The 17,668-nt window shown below is 40.3% G+C and overlaps 1 protein-coding gene across 2 annotated transcripts in view; it reads right to left on the bottom strand.

Moving 5' to 3' along the window:
• Positions 1-11,447: 11,447 nt before the first annotated feature.
• LOC124112164 (serine/threonine-protein kinase Nek5-like) overlaps positions 11,448-17,668 on the bottom strand; it is a 35,860-nt gene continuing 29,639 nt past the window's right edge. For both annotated transcript variants that reach the window (XR_007218744.1, XM_046472154.2), the window contains 4 exons: positions 17,042-17,104; positions 15,996-16,081; positions 15,021-15,136; positions 11,448-13,072 (listed from right to left, as the gene is read on the bottom strand). Coding sequence is in view for 1 of the 2 variants with exons in the window: in XM_046472154.2 (XP_046328110.2) it covers positions 12,988-13,072; positions 15,021-15,136; positions 15,996-16,081; positions 17,042-17,104 (350 nt within the window). In the remaining variant the exon portion in view is untranslated. The remainder of the gene's footprint in view (positions 13,073-15,020; positions 15,137-15,995; positions 16,082-17,041; positions 17,105-17,668) is intronic.

The raw sequence follows: 17,668 nt of genomic DNA, 5'->3' as shown, positions 1-17,668 counted from the left end.
AGGAAGTCATGAATTCTATACCGGATTTCTAGGCTTTGTGAGTCGTGTAGCGCTGCAGTCAGCAATATAATTATAACAGCTAGGTTTTACGACGTCCTGTAAATAATTCATTCCGGACCAGACATAAACCAGTGATTGATATAAACAATGTCATACGCCATCGGAATACGATGGAAAGCTATCAATTAATTACCGTCTGACCACATGATCTGCTTACAGTTAGCTGCAAGGGACCAATATTCTAACCCGAAATCCCCATGGGGGTATAACTGGATATTTAAATTCAATTAGCAAGTATTACATTTTACGGTCCTATCATCTTCCCGAGGCAAAGAAGTTAACTGACTTTAAAAATACACTTTCCAGCCTTGCCGAACTTGGCTGGAATTGTAATAAAATGGGTTTTACCTCGTGCATCAAATAACTTGCGCACCTTAATTAAAAACATGACAAGATTCGGAAAATATGTCAACGCCCGACGCTCTGCAAATCCTGCATTCGAACGAATTCGGCACGGCAGTTGCCATGCTATATATGAACCGGATGTCGATTTCGTTACGTTTTTTTTATTTGACTATGCATAGGTGAGGTGAGGTGAAATTGGGTTAACGTCGCGTCCAAGATTATTGCACTTATATAGCGACGTGCATGCACGTGTGTGTGTGTGTGTTTGTGTGGCTGCTTGTACTAGTCCGGACTGATGCCGATTTATAGTGCTAGCTCACTGAGATACCATACTGCAGTTTAACATGAATACCCCACTCAGACACAGTATACTGACTCCGAGCCGACCAGTCCTTGTTTTAGCCCCTTAATGCCGGGCGCCAGACAGGGTAACAACAAGTACCATCTTTTAACGTCTTTTGGTATGACGCGGCCGGGGATCGAACCCCGGACCTTCCGCTCTCCGGGCGGACGCTCTACCAGACTATGCATAGACTCGTTAGTTCATATCTCTGGAAGATGCGGTCATATCTGCAGCGTTCGTGTCTCACTAGGAAAATTGCAAAACAAAATCTTTTTCACTTTACCCGCACTTTAAAGGTTTATTGATATATACTCATTGCAGATTTGTTTTATATGTAATATAAATTTTGTAGTTTAATGTTAGTTTGTCTTTTTGATTAGCTTTGTGTAATCCTCATGACATTACATTTGTCTAAAATATATGGGAGGACCTTTCATTTACCATCCAAAACCTGCTTTCACAGAAAATATCACTTGTTTTTAAGCCGTCACATAGCTGGAATATTGCTGAGTACGGCGTTAAACAACAAACAAACAAACTTGTTTTTTAGATCAAGCGATATCTCCAAGATGTGGCTGCATAACAATGCTTTAAAGACCATTGTGAGGTCATCGTTATCATGACGTCACAATCAAACGACATCACTAAGCTCTCTACCACTGAAGCTGGGTAGCAGTACTTTTTACACTGATAATTACGATTACAAACTGAAAAAGTTGGAAGAATGATTTTGGATGCTAAATAGAATCTCACACTTCTGTCTCTTGATATCAAATATATCAAAGGTTCTAAAGAATGATTTTAGTTGATAAACAGAATCTCACCCTCGTGTCTTTTAATATCAAATATATCAACAGCACGTAACGGGTACCCGATATGTGAGGTGATGTAAAAACCATCCAGTACTCGTAGGCAGCTTGGGTTCTATACTCCCCGTGGAGTTGAGAATGAAAAGTGGAATGCAAGCGGATCCATTGGTCGGGGAACAAACAAAACCGCATTTGAGCAGATACTAGTGCCTGGATACCTGCGGTAGTAAAAAAGTGAAAAACACGTGCACCACGGACAACTGCAAATGCACGTGCGGGTTAGGGTATAAAACGATTGCAACGGCAAGTCAGACATCCACAGTGATAAAAAAACACAAAAGAAATACCACAACTCAGAGTCGAACAACGTGAACGAGCCTTGGGTATGGTACAGATGGGAGCCACCCACGCTCATATTGCACGAACCTTCGGTTGCTCCCGTGTTGCCGTTACAAACTTGATGCAACGTTACAGACAGACAGGGCGGACCGCTGACAGGCCAAGAACAGGCAGACTCAGGGTGACCACGCCCCATGATGACCGGTACTTTCGTACCTTTGACCTCCGAAATCGCTTCCTGACAGTGACGTCATCGGCGACAAATGCCCTAGGTCACAGGGTTAGTCGACAGACAGTGGCCAGGAGACTCAGGGCTCATGGAATCAGGGCTTTTAGACCATACAGAGGACAGCTATTGACAGCGCAACATCGTCGTCTGCGATTGAGATGGGCCCGGACTGTACGACGTTGGCAACGACGTGACTGGCAAATGGTTGTCTTCACTGACGAAAGTCGATTCTGTATGTTTAGGGCTGATGGAAGACAACGTGTTTACCGCCGAAGGGGTGAACGAACGGCGGCGTGTTGCGTGCAGGAGGTCGTACCATATGGTGGAGGTAGTGTCATGGTGTGGGGAGGGATCTGTGGGCAGGAGAGGACACCGCTGGTCATCGTTGACGGAAACTTGACAGCTCAGCGTTACATGGATTACATTCTTCGTCCAGTTGTCCTACCATTTCTCCAACAGCAGCCACGTGGTGTCATTTATCAGCATGACAACGCTAGAGCCCATACAGCCAGAATTGTCACTAACTTCCTCGCAGCCAACAACGTCAACGTCCTGCCGTCGTCTGCATGCTCACCTGACATGTCACCCATAGAACACCTCTGGGACTTGATGGATCGTCGTGTTCGACAACGACCATATTCTCCAGCCAACCGGCAAGAACTAATGTTGGCCCTCCAAGAAGAATGACGTCAAATCCCACGTGACCTCATCAGACGACTGACTTTTTCTGTGCGTCGAAGAGTTTTTGCGTGTATTGAGGCATTTGGTGGTCACACACGCTACTAATGACTTGTTATTGAACGTGAGCGATTGTTTATGTACTCTGCCTATTGTCCATGATTCTGAAAGCTCGAGTTTTGTACCACACCCAACTTTGGGGGGCTCTGACGTCATTCTCGGTCGCGGTATGATTGTCATTTTCAGTGTTGATTATGTTGATATATTGATCTTCTCAATACAATTTACTTCATGCATGTATGTTTTGTTGTTTTTGAGCAAGGGTGATTTCAAGTTTCTTTTGGACGTCAGTTTAATAATAATTGATATTAAAAGACACTTGGGTCAGATTGTCTATACATTATTCACCCGGACACGGATATAGGCGAAATTAACCTGCTCGCAACTCGGAATTATAACGATTATCTGTCCAACGTGCATAAAGGCTAGGAAATTTACAACATTAATTCACTCGGGACAGATAATCCGTAAATCCCCGTAGCTCGCACTAAGTGGTTAAGTAACGTTGGTACAATCCTTTGACATCTGTAAATAAAATAAAATCAATAGAATATTTAGGCGTGGCGTGTGTCATTCATGCGGGGGCAGGACGATCTTGGGTAAACCTGACAAACAACAGTATCTTAACGTGAAACACGTTTTATCATGTTACATTATCGTCTGGTGGTTGAATGGGTATCCTGGTGGTTAAAGCGTTTGTTCGTCACGCCGAAGACACGAGTTCGATTCCCCGCATGGGTACAATGTGTGAAGCCCATTTCTGGTGTCCCCTGCTTTGATATTGCTGGAATATTGCTAAAAGCGTAATCATACTCACTCACTCACTCTAGATAATTTTGCATCCAACGTCTAGGTAATTCGGCATCCAAAGTCTAGGTAATTCGGCATCCAAAGTCTAGGTAATTTGGCACCCAATGTCTAGGTAATTTGGCATCCAGTGTCTTGGTAATTGGCAGCAATGGTCTTGGTAATTTGGCACACAATGTCGTGGTAATTTGGCACCCAGTGCCTTAGTAGTGAGTGAGTATGGTTTTACGCCGCTTTTAGCAATATTCCAGCAATATCACGGCGGGGGACACCAGAAATGGGCTTCACACATTGTACCCATGTCGGGAATCGAACCCGGGTCTTCGGCGTGACGAGCGAACGCTTTAACCACTAGGCTACCCGACCGCCCCAGTGCCTTAGTAACTGGAGGGCGGTGTGGCCTAGTGACCTCCGCCGTGATATTGCTGGAATATTGCTACAAAAAGCGGTGGAAAACAATACACACTCACTTATCTTTTGAATAAACGTTAGCCATATGTAACCAAGTTTCTTTGTTTGATAAAATGAGTATGTTTATTACCATAACCATCTGAACTGTCTGGCAAAAGAAAGTATACTCTTGAAAATTGGATTTGACAAAAACACAAACGTTAATAAAAACGTCACAGGTCTGAAAACAGTCACCGAAACACTGCAAACCTAAGGTCCAAAACACAACTATGACACCCGTACCAACTACATCACCGTCGAAAACCATTTCTTGTTTGTTTCGTTTTTAGCCAACATCAAACATGGGTGTATACTTTCTTTTGTCCGGCAGTGTAATAAATTACTCATTCACATGCTTATATGATGTTTGAATTAAATTCAATTTCTATTCAGTTCTACGTCTAACGGCTTAAAATACGCCATGCCGGGTCAGTTTATTTACTTGTTTACTGACGCGTATATTACTTAGGACAAACACTTACTGTTTGCCCGAGAATATTTTTCATCATCATTTTGTTCATATTCATTGTAAACTTCCAGAGCTTTTGAAGTCAAACCGTTTACAAAATAAATAAAATAGTACTTTAACACTTGACGAATTCATCACCCTAATCGGCAAAACATTTACTTTATTGGTATATCTTCAACTTGAAAAATGTTTTGGAAAAATCGAAAGGTAACGATTAGAAACCTCACGGTCGAGTAATTTCGTTTATAAGTGCCTTACAGAATGTGACTGGCACCTTTGACACACACAGCTGATTGATTTTACAAGTTTGACTGACGTGATCAATATACATATGTGTCCATGCGAGTCTACATGATAAACCGAACATTTGAACGTTGAATCCGATTGATTAATGTACAGTTTTGACAGATGTGAACATGACAGACACGTGTCCTCTTCCAAACCCACATTTAGATAGTTTATTATCAATAATTATCAGAAGAAATTCCTGCCTTAATTGAGCGTGAACATGATGGACACGTGACCTCTACCACATCCTAATTTGCATAGTTTATTATGAATAATTATCAGAAGAAATTAGTGCCTCGGTTGATGCGTTCGTTTGATGTTCAATATGCCCGAAGGCAAAAGTAACAGTGACGACCAACATATAGACTAACATCTATTCTCTGAAATGAACATATTTTACAGAAAAAAAAGTTGTTAAATTAAAGTCATAAAATATGATAAAAAGGAGCCCAGAGACTTTCTTCTTTTTCAGATACTGCAGTAATCTAGACTTGTCAAACATTATAGATTTGCGTGGGCTGTATTGGATATATTTGATTCAGGGTCTGTATGACAGACTAACTAACATACACTGATTGCTGAAAATTAAAAATATTTTAGCTTAATATTACTTACTTGATTTTCCAGATCGATCCATTTTCTGTGTATTCACCAAACCACTGGCAACTGTCGCTGGTAGCGTTTTGTCGTATTATATTGGTACTGGGGTTAAAAAGAAGATATTTTTATCACCTGAAAGTTTCTGGACCTTTCAAGACGGTATATGTGGTATATATTATTTATATCTAACTGTGAAGGGGTGAGTTGGTTTAAAGGTTCATTGTATACCTGTCAGCCTAATGTGGTGAGTGAGTGAGTGAGTGAGGTTTTACGCTCCTTTCGGCAATATTCCAGCAACATCACGACGGGGGACACCAGAAATGGCCTTCACATATTGTACCCTTGGGGGGAATCGAACCCGGACCTTCAGTGTGACGAGCGAACGCTTTAACCACCAGGCTACCCCACCGCCCCTTATGTGGAAGGAGAGTGGGAAGAGAAGCAGGTCTTAGACGTTTACCACTTTGGTAAAACCTATAGGGCATGGGTTCTGACAAACCCAGAATTATAATCAGGCCCCTGGGACCTGGGATTCGAACCCATGATCATTGAATCAGGACTCCCCTAATCATGCAAGTGAGGACTGGAAATACCGTATTCGACGTAATAAGCGCCCCGCTCTAATATGCGTCCACGGCATTTGCTAAGATATTGGCTAGTGAAAAATCCCAATAAGCACCCCTTCGGATTGATCAATGTACACAAGACTTATTTATTCGCGTATAATACGCACTCGTGTGTTATATGCACCCTTAATTATGGGCAATTAAATTCAGGAGAAATATATCTGTCGTACATAACATTTCAGGCTCTCAGCATTAACCACGAAATGTATCTTTCAACTCTCTTTTTTTCACCCAAATAATATTCTAATAAGAACCCCCTATTTCTAATTTTTACGTCGAATACGGTAACCAAACTTTATTATTATTAGGTGACGTGAAATGGGGTTTAACGTCGCGTCCAAGATTATTGCACTTCTATAGTGTGTGTTTCTGTGGCTGCTTGTACTAGTCCGGACTGATGCCGATTTATAGTGCTAGCACACTGAGATACCATGCCGCAGTTTAACATGAATACCCCACTCAGACACAGTATACTGACTTCGAGCCGACCAGTCCTTGTTTTTTAGCCCCATAATGCCGAGCGCCAGACAGGGTAACAACAACTACCATCTTTTAACGTCTTTTGGTACGACGCGGCCGGGGATCGTTCCCCGGACCTTCCGCTCTCTGGGCGGACGCTCTACCATTAGACCACGGAGGCGGTCCTTATTATTATTAGGTGTGTAAAGAACTCACAATTGGATAAAAACGTTCGTGTGAAAATCACTCTCCACCATAGTGTTCAGCCTTGTCCTACCTCGGAACCAAGACCACTGTTGCGCAAGGTAATTATTATTCTTGTCCTTGTCATTTCCACTGCTCTCCAATTTTATACTGCCATTGAATATTGTACTACCACTCTATTGTGACTGACATTGTTATTGCTGCACGGTCATTTGTATTGATTTGTAAGCCTAATTAATTTTGTAATACAACTGTTGATTGCGTACCATTTGTTGGTTGTTGGTTGGTTTCACACTAAATTCTTTTACATACATATTTCTGGGTTAACATATTGTTTCAATTCGGGAATCAACTCGTAACAACTCTCGTCTTTTTTAAAATGAGAAAATGAAGGTTTACGACATACATTCTTCTTTACGACATATATACTTCTTCACTGCACTTTTTGCCGACAATTGCTCTTCTGCTGGATCTGCTGTTGGTAATATTCTTGACACATTCCATTCAAGCACGCGTAGTGACTGCCAGGCGGATATGACGTGACATACCGTATTTGACGTAAGAAGCGCCCAGGGCTCTCTCAAAATTAGAAATAGGGGGATCTTATTAAAATATAATTTTGGTGAAAAAAACCCAGTTGAAAGTCGTAAATTTCGTGGCTTGCTGATAGCCTAAAATGATACAAAAGAAAAGTCTGTGTGTATTATACACGACAAACATATTTTTCTAGAATTTAATTGTCCGTAATTAAGGGTGCATATAACACACGAGTGTGTATTATACACGATAATAAGTCTTGTGTACATTGATCAATCGGAAGGGGTGTCAATTGGGATTGTTCACCAGCCAATATATAAGCAAATATCGCAGTTGGCGCTTATTACGTCGAATACGGTATATATGATTCAATATCTGCTCCATAAAGCTGGATGGTTGGTTGGTTTGTTGTTTAACGCCGCACTCACCAATATTCCAGCTTTATGACGGCGGTCTGTAAATAATCGAGTCTGGACCAGACAAACCAGTGATTTACATCATGAGCATCGATCCACGCAATTGGGATCGATGACATGGGCATCAACCAAGTCAGCGAGCCTGACCACCCGATCCTGTTAGTCGCCTTTTACGACAAGCATAGTCACCTTTTACGGCAAGCATGGGTTGCTGAAGACCTATTCTACCCAGGAATCTTCACAGGTCACTCCATAAAGCAGCGAGATAATTGTATTTTACGGAACTTTGAACAGTATAAATGTCAGTTATATCAGGACGGCTGTCGTGTAAGGAAAGTGGGAGGAAAACCCAAAGTGATTCAGGTCTTGGAATGTTAACCACTTTGACGGAACAACAGTACTATGTGGTGTTGACAAACCTAGAAACATAATCAGGGCGAATTTGGGAATTCAACCCACAATCATACGGTTAGGTTCCTGGCATGGCCAAGGGATGCAACTCTGCAGAACGAATTGTGACACCTTCTGTGTCCCTTCATCATGAGTCTGTCAGTGCATATGAACATACAATCCCAAAACAGACAATATTGCTATAGTTCATGATATTTAATATTGCCAATTGCATCACTCAAATCTATCACAATAAGTTTGATAATACTTAAAACAGTATGATATGTACAGATTGAAAACTAAAAAATAATGCTGCCATTTCACACACATTCACTGAGTTGCATAACAAAATCAAATAAAATCAAAACCTGTATGTTGAGGTACAGATATTCTATTTCTACACAGACAAAATGTTCATGTAATCTAATCTGATATGGCATGCAAAATATACTTCTTAAAAATCTGGACCATCATAATCTGATTTGTTATTGATATTTTTTGGCTTGCTAACATTTCTCATGAATCATAGAGATGCTTATTTGGCTAAGGGTCTACATAATATCATTAAAAAACATAATACCGTATTCGACGTAATAAGCGCCCAGGGCGCTCTCAAAATCAGAAATAGGGGGCTCTTCTTAGAATAGTATTTTGGTGAAAAAAAAACAGAGTTGAAAGATAAATTTCATGGTTATGACAGCCTGAAATGTTTATGTACGACAAATATATTTTTCCAGAATTTAATTGCCCATAATTAAGGGTGCATATAAACACACGAGTGCGTATTATACGCGAATAAATTAGTCTTGTGTACATTGATCAATCGGAAGGAGTGCTAATTGGGATTGTTCACCAGCAAATATATCAGCAAATGTCACCATGGGCGCTTATTAGAGCGGGGCGCTTATTATGTCGAATACGGTATACAACTAAACATCTTTGATATCAGCAGTCAGAATTGTTCATCTACACAGAGACCATATATATCGGTATAGGGTCTCTGATCTACAACACTACGGAAGCGTGTTAGGGCCACTTGTTTTTCTTTTTTTCTTTTTTTTTTTCTTCTTGAATTTTCAAGATACTAAGTTGAAATTTCAAGATACAAACATTGAAATTTCAAGTTAAAATCTTAAAATTTCAACTTATTATTATTTAGGATCATTATCTTGAAATATCAACTTATTATCTTGAAATTTTAGGATCATTAACTTGAAATTACAACTTTGTATCTTGAAATTTCAATTAAAAAAAAGGAGAAAACCAAGTGGCCCTAAAAGGCTTCCGTAGGGTACAGAGGGGAGGTGTGCACCCCAACCTTTTTATCAGTTTAACCATGCCATCAGTCAAGTGAGGTATAATGTGCACTCATGCCCCAGCTCTATGACTTCAACTGTAAATAATTGAGTCTACGCTAGACAAACCAGTGATTGACAAAATGAGCCATCAGGGTACGTTGACATGAATTCCAACCATTGAATCGCCTTATACAACAAGCATAGGTTACTGGGGGGGGGGGGCATTCAAACATGGAATGTTACTCCAGAACAGTTAAACCAAAACAAGATTTCACTTGTGATAGAAATAATTCAAGGCCTGCAACAGACGTAAGTTTGAGTTACAACAGTCAGAAAATTAGATTTCAAAGCAATTTCTTTGTATGTGTTCATTAACTGAAGACATGCCTTCAAGATTGAGGCACCATACTAGGTCTTGTTTTTGCAGGATGTATCTAGGATTCTAAACAAACTGCCCCTGGCAGGTAATTTTGGAATCTTTTTGGTTATTTTGTTCAAAATTGAGATTTTTTAGCTATCATTATCTTGAATTTAATGCAATAATATAAAACTATAACATTGAAACCATTTTCTCTTTATTGGACCTGTTACTTGTGAAATACATGTTACCTTTACAAATCAATAATACTTGAGGAAATATATAATTTCAATCTGGGAATTTTCAATGCCATTTTCTGCAAACTTGGGGCTGAATTCTCTGCATCTGAGCAGGTCTAGATAAATCCTTGTCTAGTTTATAGTGGCCGGCATGATCAGAACAACAGCAGCATGTAATTAGTTTAATTAGTTTTTAATCATTAATTCATTTTCGCAAAGTGATGATATTGCAGATTAATTTTATTATTGGAAAGATAATATTATTTATGAGCCTGTAGGTATAATATCATTAGCCTGATGTCATTTCTACTAGCTTCAGGCCTACAGGCAACTGTAATTTCTATCTCTGGGTTGCGTATTATCAAATTGAGATTTAAGGTTATTTTGTAGATCTGTAGCGGAGAGTTATTTCATAAAAAGATGTACACAGTTTAGTAAGGTGGTTTTGCAGTACACCTGGTATGGAATTTCCCAAGATGTGGGAGATCCACAGTTATTTTTATATTCATTTAAGCAAAGACTAAAGGACTTAGCAATTACAGCAAAGTAAAATCATTGTTACAAACTGAAAGATATTTAACTTGTTTAAATGATAAAAGTTTAATTAGAGCTTATTGTAAACTTAGAATTTCATAGCACAATTTTAATGTAAATGTATGTAGCAGGTCCAAAGACGGTGATATTGGGAACTCTATTTGTACAAACTGTTCATCCGGAGCAGTAGAGGATGAATACCATGTCTTACTTAAATGTGAAACGTATTCCCATATAAGGTATATATTTCTCCCCATGTTGCAAGGTATTTTTAATGACCGTCAGTTAATGATAAATCTGCTAAACTCTGAAAATCCTGGTATGATCCATGATGTTTCTGTATTTTTTAAACATGTCTTTATAATGAGGAATGTGTAACTTCATTTAAAATCTAATCATGTACATCACGTGACAAATGTTAATATCCAATCTGCATTGTACTATGGGCGTTGATGCCTAAATAACTGAATAGTGAGTGAGTGAGTATGGTTTTAGGCCGCTTTTATTCCAGCAATATCACAGTGGAGGACCCCAGAAATGGGCTTCACACATTGTACCCATGTCGGGAATCGAACCCGGGTCTTCGGCGTGACGAGCGAACGCTTTAACTACTAGGCTACCCGACCGCCCCAAATTACTGAATAAACTGTCTGTCTGTAGGTATGGAATGAGATCCGCTTGTTACAGATGCAACTGTGCAGAGCTGGGGAATTCAGTGTGCACACCAAACAGTGGAGTGTGTCAATGACTGGTAGTGAGTGAGTGAGTTGGGTTTAACGCTGCTTTTAACAGTATTCCAGTTATATTGCGGCGTGTCAGCTTAATGTGGGAGGAAAGCCTGAAGTGATGCGGGTCTCAGACATTTACCACTTCGATGAAACCCACGAGCACGGGTATGGTGCTGACAAACCTAGAAACATAATCGGGGCGAACCGGGATTCGAACCCACGACCATAGGTTTCTGGCGTGCCCAAGGGATGCAACTCTGCACAGCGAATCGCGGTGCCTTAGACGACTGGGCCACCTGTGCTCCCCCAATGACTGGTAGAGTGTATTCAATGGTATTTAGGCATAAAAATATTCAAAATATCAAGACATGCATAAACCACTGGCCATAGAACTTTTTGGTTCAAATTTAAACTTGCACTGTGAACTCATAGACTCCAACATGGAGGCATTATTATCATAACCCGACACCTCTGCCTCAAAAGTCATTGCATATCAAAACCATTTTTTCGCTCACCTTAAGAATAAAAGATTAATGATCAATATCCAACCAGTACTGCCACCACAACCGACTTCATGTATATATACAACTTCCAGGGATCATCTATCAACAGAGGGAAACACAACCAGTGATGCAAGGTCATATTTTTCCAGCACGCATACAGCACATGACCCAATAGGAACACATTCCAAACTCCATACACTGCATACACACCACACACTCACACCTGTAAGGTACACAACACCTTCCCAAAGCAAGAGGGTTAACTGACTATAAAAGTCCAGTTTCCACCCTTGCCGAACAAGGGGGGCCGTTTTGGGTTTGACTGTAGCACCAACAGTGGCAATTATGAGTTATGCCCCTTCTATGTCCTTCCTATGGACCAATCAGATTCCACCTCCCATATAATTGGCATTTGCTTCAAACAAAATGGCGGTGCCCAGTCAAGGCGATCTGATCGATAATCAAAATTTGAAAAATGGGGCAGGCTTTTCTTATTTTTAGGATTACGGATTTATGAACATATTCTGTGCTCAAAAGACCGCCATTTGTGACGATAAAGCCCCTTGTAACAATAAAAATTCGAGATCAACATAGATCGATTATGTATCTCTTAACTAGTTTACAAGGGTAAATTCATATGTTTTTTTTATTAAAAGGTGATGATAACAAATAAAATAACTGACTACACGGCTATCGGCAGGAAAAAAAATATGGAAATCTGATTTTTCTTTTTTTACATTTTCTCAAAAATTAGAGTCGGCGGGTCCGTAATCCGAATAATATAAAACGCCTTGCCTAAAGGGTCTTACTTTGCAAAGAGTATCCAATTACTTGAGCACCTTCATTAAAAACAATAAAATATTTAGAAAATATCTGTTGACACCGAGTTGGCAGTACACGTTTTGCAAATCCTGCAATCAACTGAAATCTGCACAGCAGTTTATGAACCAGATGTCCATTACGTTGCGCAGTTTTGATTGGACTATTAGACAGAACTCTACAATGCCAGCCTAGTTCAGCAAGGGTGGAAACTGGACCTTTATAGTCAGTTAATAACCTTGCCTCGGGAAGATGGGTACACAATCAAGATCACCAACATGTACAAATCTGAGGTTGGTCTTGTTATACGTCATCTCAATGAGACCTCCACACACAGGGTCTATGGAATGTTTGTCTGTTCATTGCTGTAGCATATCTGTACAATGACGCCTCCCTTGTTCAGTCTGGGTTGTCTGTCTGTGTGTCCTCCATCATGGCTGTCACATCCCCTAGTAGGCCTCCCCCCAGATCCTCTAGGTAATGTCTGCAACACAAATCAATCAGTTTTTTCTGCAATAATTCTTTTGTTTTATTTGTTTGTTGTTTAATGCCACTTCTTTAAGGGAGATAGTTCTATGAATACACAACTGTATTACAATGAATGTGTTGTTTCGGCGTAGATACTAACACCATTATCAAGCAAGACATCATTTGCCTGATAACGGTGCTAGTAGGGCTGGGACGGGTAACTCGGGTACTTGGGTCGGGTGGGTCCTGAGTAGGACCCGGGTACCCCCAGGACTACCCGGTCCCGTGGTTAGTCACGTGACAAACTGTTTAATGACATTAACAATAAAACTCAATGATTACACTACAAGTATAGCTAATGTTCACATTTCTTTTTCACTATGCAGGCATGCTTTCTGACTATCGGGTAGTAAATTCGGACTCGTCCCAGCCCTAGGTGCTAGTATCTACACTGAAACGTTGCATTGTCATAAAGCAAAGGAATTATCTCCCTTGTTAAAGCCAAACTCCAATGCAGCAATATTCCAGCTACATGAGGGCTGACTAAATAATTGAGTCTGGACCTGACAATCCAGTGGTTGATATGGCTAGCTATCGAAATGGATCAAAGAGAATGATAATCATGAACAAAATATCGATCAATTATCAATAAATATGGGAGAAGTAACTTTGAGCAAATATGAGAAAAAGTCTGAAGGAAATCAACATATTTCACATCACTTGTGAGCAGTGACACATTCATGCATGGATTACTTTGTGGACATGTAAGATATAACAAAAACAGTTGCTTTCCGTCTTGGGCAATTGCCATTATTGACAATAAAAAGTCTGTTTGGGTAAATTTTAATTTTTTTCATCACAGTAGTTTACCGGTATGTAATATATTATCAATGACACAATTTTTCATATCAGTAATCGTTAATATTTCTTCCCATCAACGATAATTCCAATTACCAATCTTTCTAGTCAGCCCTAGTGGTTGATATAATCAGCAATGATCCACATGGGTATGATAACACATAATCTAGCAAGTCACCGAGCCTGACCACATGATCCACTAAGTCACCTCTTACGACCAGCAAACGTTGCTAAGGACATATTCTAACCCAGAATTCCCACAGTCTCAGTGATAATTCAGCAATAATTCAGCCTTAATCCTTGAAGCATCCTGCTGCAAAAGTCTTTAAACTCCACCAACAAATTCTGTAAGGGACATGCTTTTTAACTGTTAAAAATAAAATTGATGCAGAAACTAAACTTGTTTCAGTATTTGCTAGACTAGGCTTAAAAAAATAAAAGAATTGGCTCTCAGGCAATGACTTTTGAAAATATAGTGCGGGCGGGTGATTGTTTTTTGTTTTTTTGCTTGTTCAAACAAGTATGTCTCCAGATAAACATTTGTGTACCATCAACCTCGGAAAGGGCCTCTACCGGTACCTACATAAACGAGCCTACAAACTCCTATTGCCACCATGACCATAACTTGAGATGTGCAGTAAGCAGTACACATGTAAAGGGAAGTAACTGTGTGCTATAGTTGATCGCATTGTTTTTAAGTATTAGAATTTATTTTTTAAAATTTATAATTGAAATAAAAACAAAACATGCAGCAGATGATGCGGGCGGTGCCTGAGAACCAATACTTTTATTTTTTTTAGCCCTATACATTAATTCTGAAATTATAGGCCATGATTTTAACATTGGATATGTCATGTATACTTCTGAATGACTATAAAACAAATGAATGGAAAAAAACAGTGATATCCATTTTTCCAATTGATATTTCTGTGCAAACACAACAAGAGATACTGTATTAGAAATTAAGGGGGTCTTTGGGTCCTTGTGGTTTTATCTAAAATATCCTTACTTTGACACCCCTGAAAATTTATTTTTTGAATTAAACTGTGACAAAGACCCATTGACTTTATTGTGAACACAATCGATGTCCACACCACTGTACTTACTTCTTCAGCAGTGATGCCTCACTTAGAGTACTGCTGTTCATACTTTCTTCAAAGTAGTCGTCCCGAGCCTCTACGTCCCGCGCCTCCCTGGCCTGGTGAACCAGCTCCTCCAGATCCTGTAAAGGAGTTTTGTTTGTTTGTTCTTCAACTCAGCAATATTTCAGCCATATGACGGCGGTTTATAAATAATCAAGTTTAGACTAGACAATCCAGTGATTGACATCATGAGAATCGATCCACGTAACTGGGATACGATGACATGCATCAACCAAGTCAGCGAGTCTGAACACCCGATCCCGTTAGTCGCCTCTTACGACAAACAGAGTCGCCTTTCACGGCAAGCATGGGTTGCTGAAGATCTAGTCTACCCCAGATCTTCACGGGTCTGGTCAGCAAGACTGAAACAAACATCAGTATAGGTGGGACATACTTTTTCACTGTTTCAATTTGCATCACAGTACACTTTGTCTCAGGACCAGAAGCCATCTACTGACACCTTCGGGTGAAGTGAGCATTATAAAACCATGATGAACCATATTTCAGTTTCATCACAGCTTGTCAGCTTCATTTTGGAATATAACTCAATATGATCTAGGTCATAGATTGTTACCACTTGGGTAAAACAAGCACAGGTACTAACAAGGAGCATGAGGGGGCACGGTTGTCCCAGTCGGCTAAGGCGCCATGATTCGCTGTGCCAGAAACCTATCATTGTGGGTTGAAATCCCGGTTCGCCCCGATTATGTTTCTAGGTTTGTCAGCACCATACCCGTGCTCGTGGGTTTCACCGAAGTGGTAAATGTCTGAGACCTGCATCACTTCGGGATTTCCTCCCACATTAAGCTGACATGCCGCAATATAACTGGAATACTGTTAAAAGCAGCGTTAAACCCAACTCACTCACTCACTCACTCACTACTTGACCACTTGATCCATCTATAATCTTTGCCAGAACGAGCAAGACAAACATCCTACCTGACTGGAATCATATTCCTCAAAGTCATCAGCATAATCTGCTTCGGACTCGCTGCCATCCTTGGCCTCAGGAACCTCTTGTATGTCTGCGATGAGAAAGTCTCAATAAACCAACACTCAAGTCAAGGGGTTGTCATAGAACTATCGGCTATACTGTAACACCTCTGGTAAACTTCAACAATAAGTCGTAGTGGTGGCAAAGAATGCTTAGTTTATTTTTGACAGTACAACCATGTAGAACCTGGCGATCAGTACTGAGGACAAGTTGGTTGGTTGGTTTGTTGTTTGACGCCGCACCCAGCAATATTCAAGCTATATGATGGCGGTCTGTAAATGATCGAGTCTAGACCAGACAATCCAGTGATTAATATCATGAGCATCGATCCACGCAATAGGGATTGATGACATGCATCAACCAAGTTAGTGAGCCTGACCACCCGATCCCGTTAGTCGCTTTGGAAATGCCCGTAACAAATAGTGTTACGATACACATGAGTCATTGAGCCTGATTGTTTGTTTGTTTGTTTGTTGTTTAACGCCACCCTTAGCAATATTCCAGCTACATGATGGCGGTCTGTAAATATTCAAGTCTGGACCAGACACCAGTGATTGACATGAGCTTTTGGGATACGATGACATGCATCAACTAAAGTCAGCGAGCCTGACCACCCGATCCCTTTAGTCGCATGTTACGACAAGCGGTCGCCTTTTATGGCAAGCATGGGTTGCTGAAGACCTATTCTAAGAGTTATTGTGTCATTCAAAAGGGCTGAAAGAAACAGAGGGCCTACATTACATCACAACGCTTTAACAGGACAGATGCAGTTGATAAAATTCTGATTTCATCACAACAATATTTGCTCCACTGCAAAGTTGTTACAGAAAAAGATAAAAGGGAATATTACGTGATCTTAGCACTATGACTGTCGTAAGTCTTTGTTGGGAGTTATATACGTCTTAGTACTAAGATTACTTTGTGGAACAAGGAACGTAGCTCAGAGAACCAGACATGTCAAATAATATGTACGCTTATAATTCATACCAACCTTCTTCAATTTCAGAAGATGATGATTCATCAAAATCATCCGAATACTCTGCCTTATCTTCTCCTGCAATAATAATTGAAATGATGTAATGTTGCGAATCATTGTCGTGAATGAGTAAGTATGGTTTTACGCCGCTACAGCAATATTCCAGCGATATCACGGCCGAAATGGGCTCCACACACTGAAATGAACTCAGGCCGAGCGAACGCTTTCACCACTGGGCAACCCAAACGTCCCGCAAATATAATTCATGTACAATCCTTGTTCTCTACCATTACCGTGGGGATGTTCCACAAGGTGATTAATGTCACAGAGCTAAGACAGTGGTGTAATGTGCCAGTAGAGATTGTTGTCAGTTTATGTGTTGTGATTGTCAGTGGCAGGATATGACGGAAACACTATTAAAATATCCTGTGCTACAGTGGCCAGATTGTAACAGGAAGTGTGATATAGAGTTACCTCCCTTGGTTGTTGACAAACACAGGACAGCTTGACTGTTTGAGAAGCTTCATGATGTGAAAGTTTCTAGAAGGCTGGCTTTACCTTAATAAGGGCAAGACGGGGTGTTTCAAGGCTTTTTACGACCTGACTTATGTCTTATCTACAGATTGGATGCCTATCTAAAGA

This window comes from Haliotis rufescens, unplaced genomic scaffold, assembly GCF_023055435.1.
Source record: "Haliotis rufescens isolate VD_foot unplaced genomic scaffold, xgHalRufe1.0.p SCAF_6, whole genome shotgun sequence".
NCBI lineage: Eukaryota > Metazoa > Mollusca > Gastropoda > Lepetellida > Haliotidae > Haliotis > Haliotis rufescens.
This window is presented reverse-complemented; position numbering and strand designations above follow the sequence as displayed.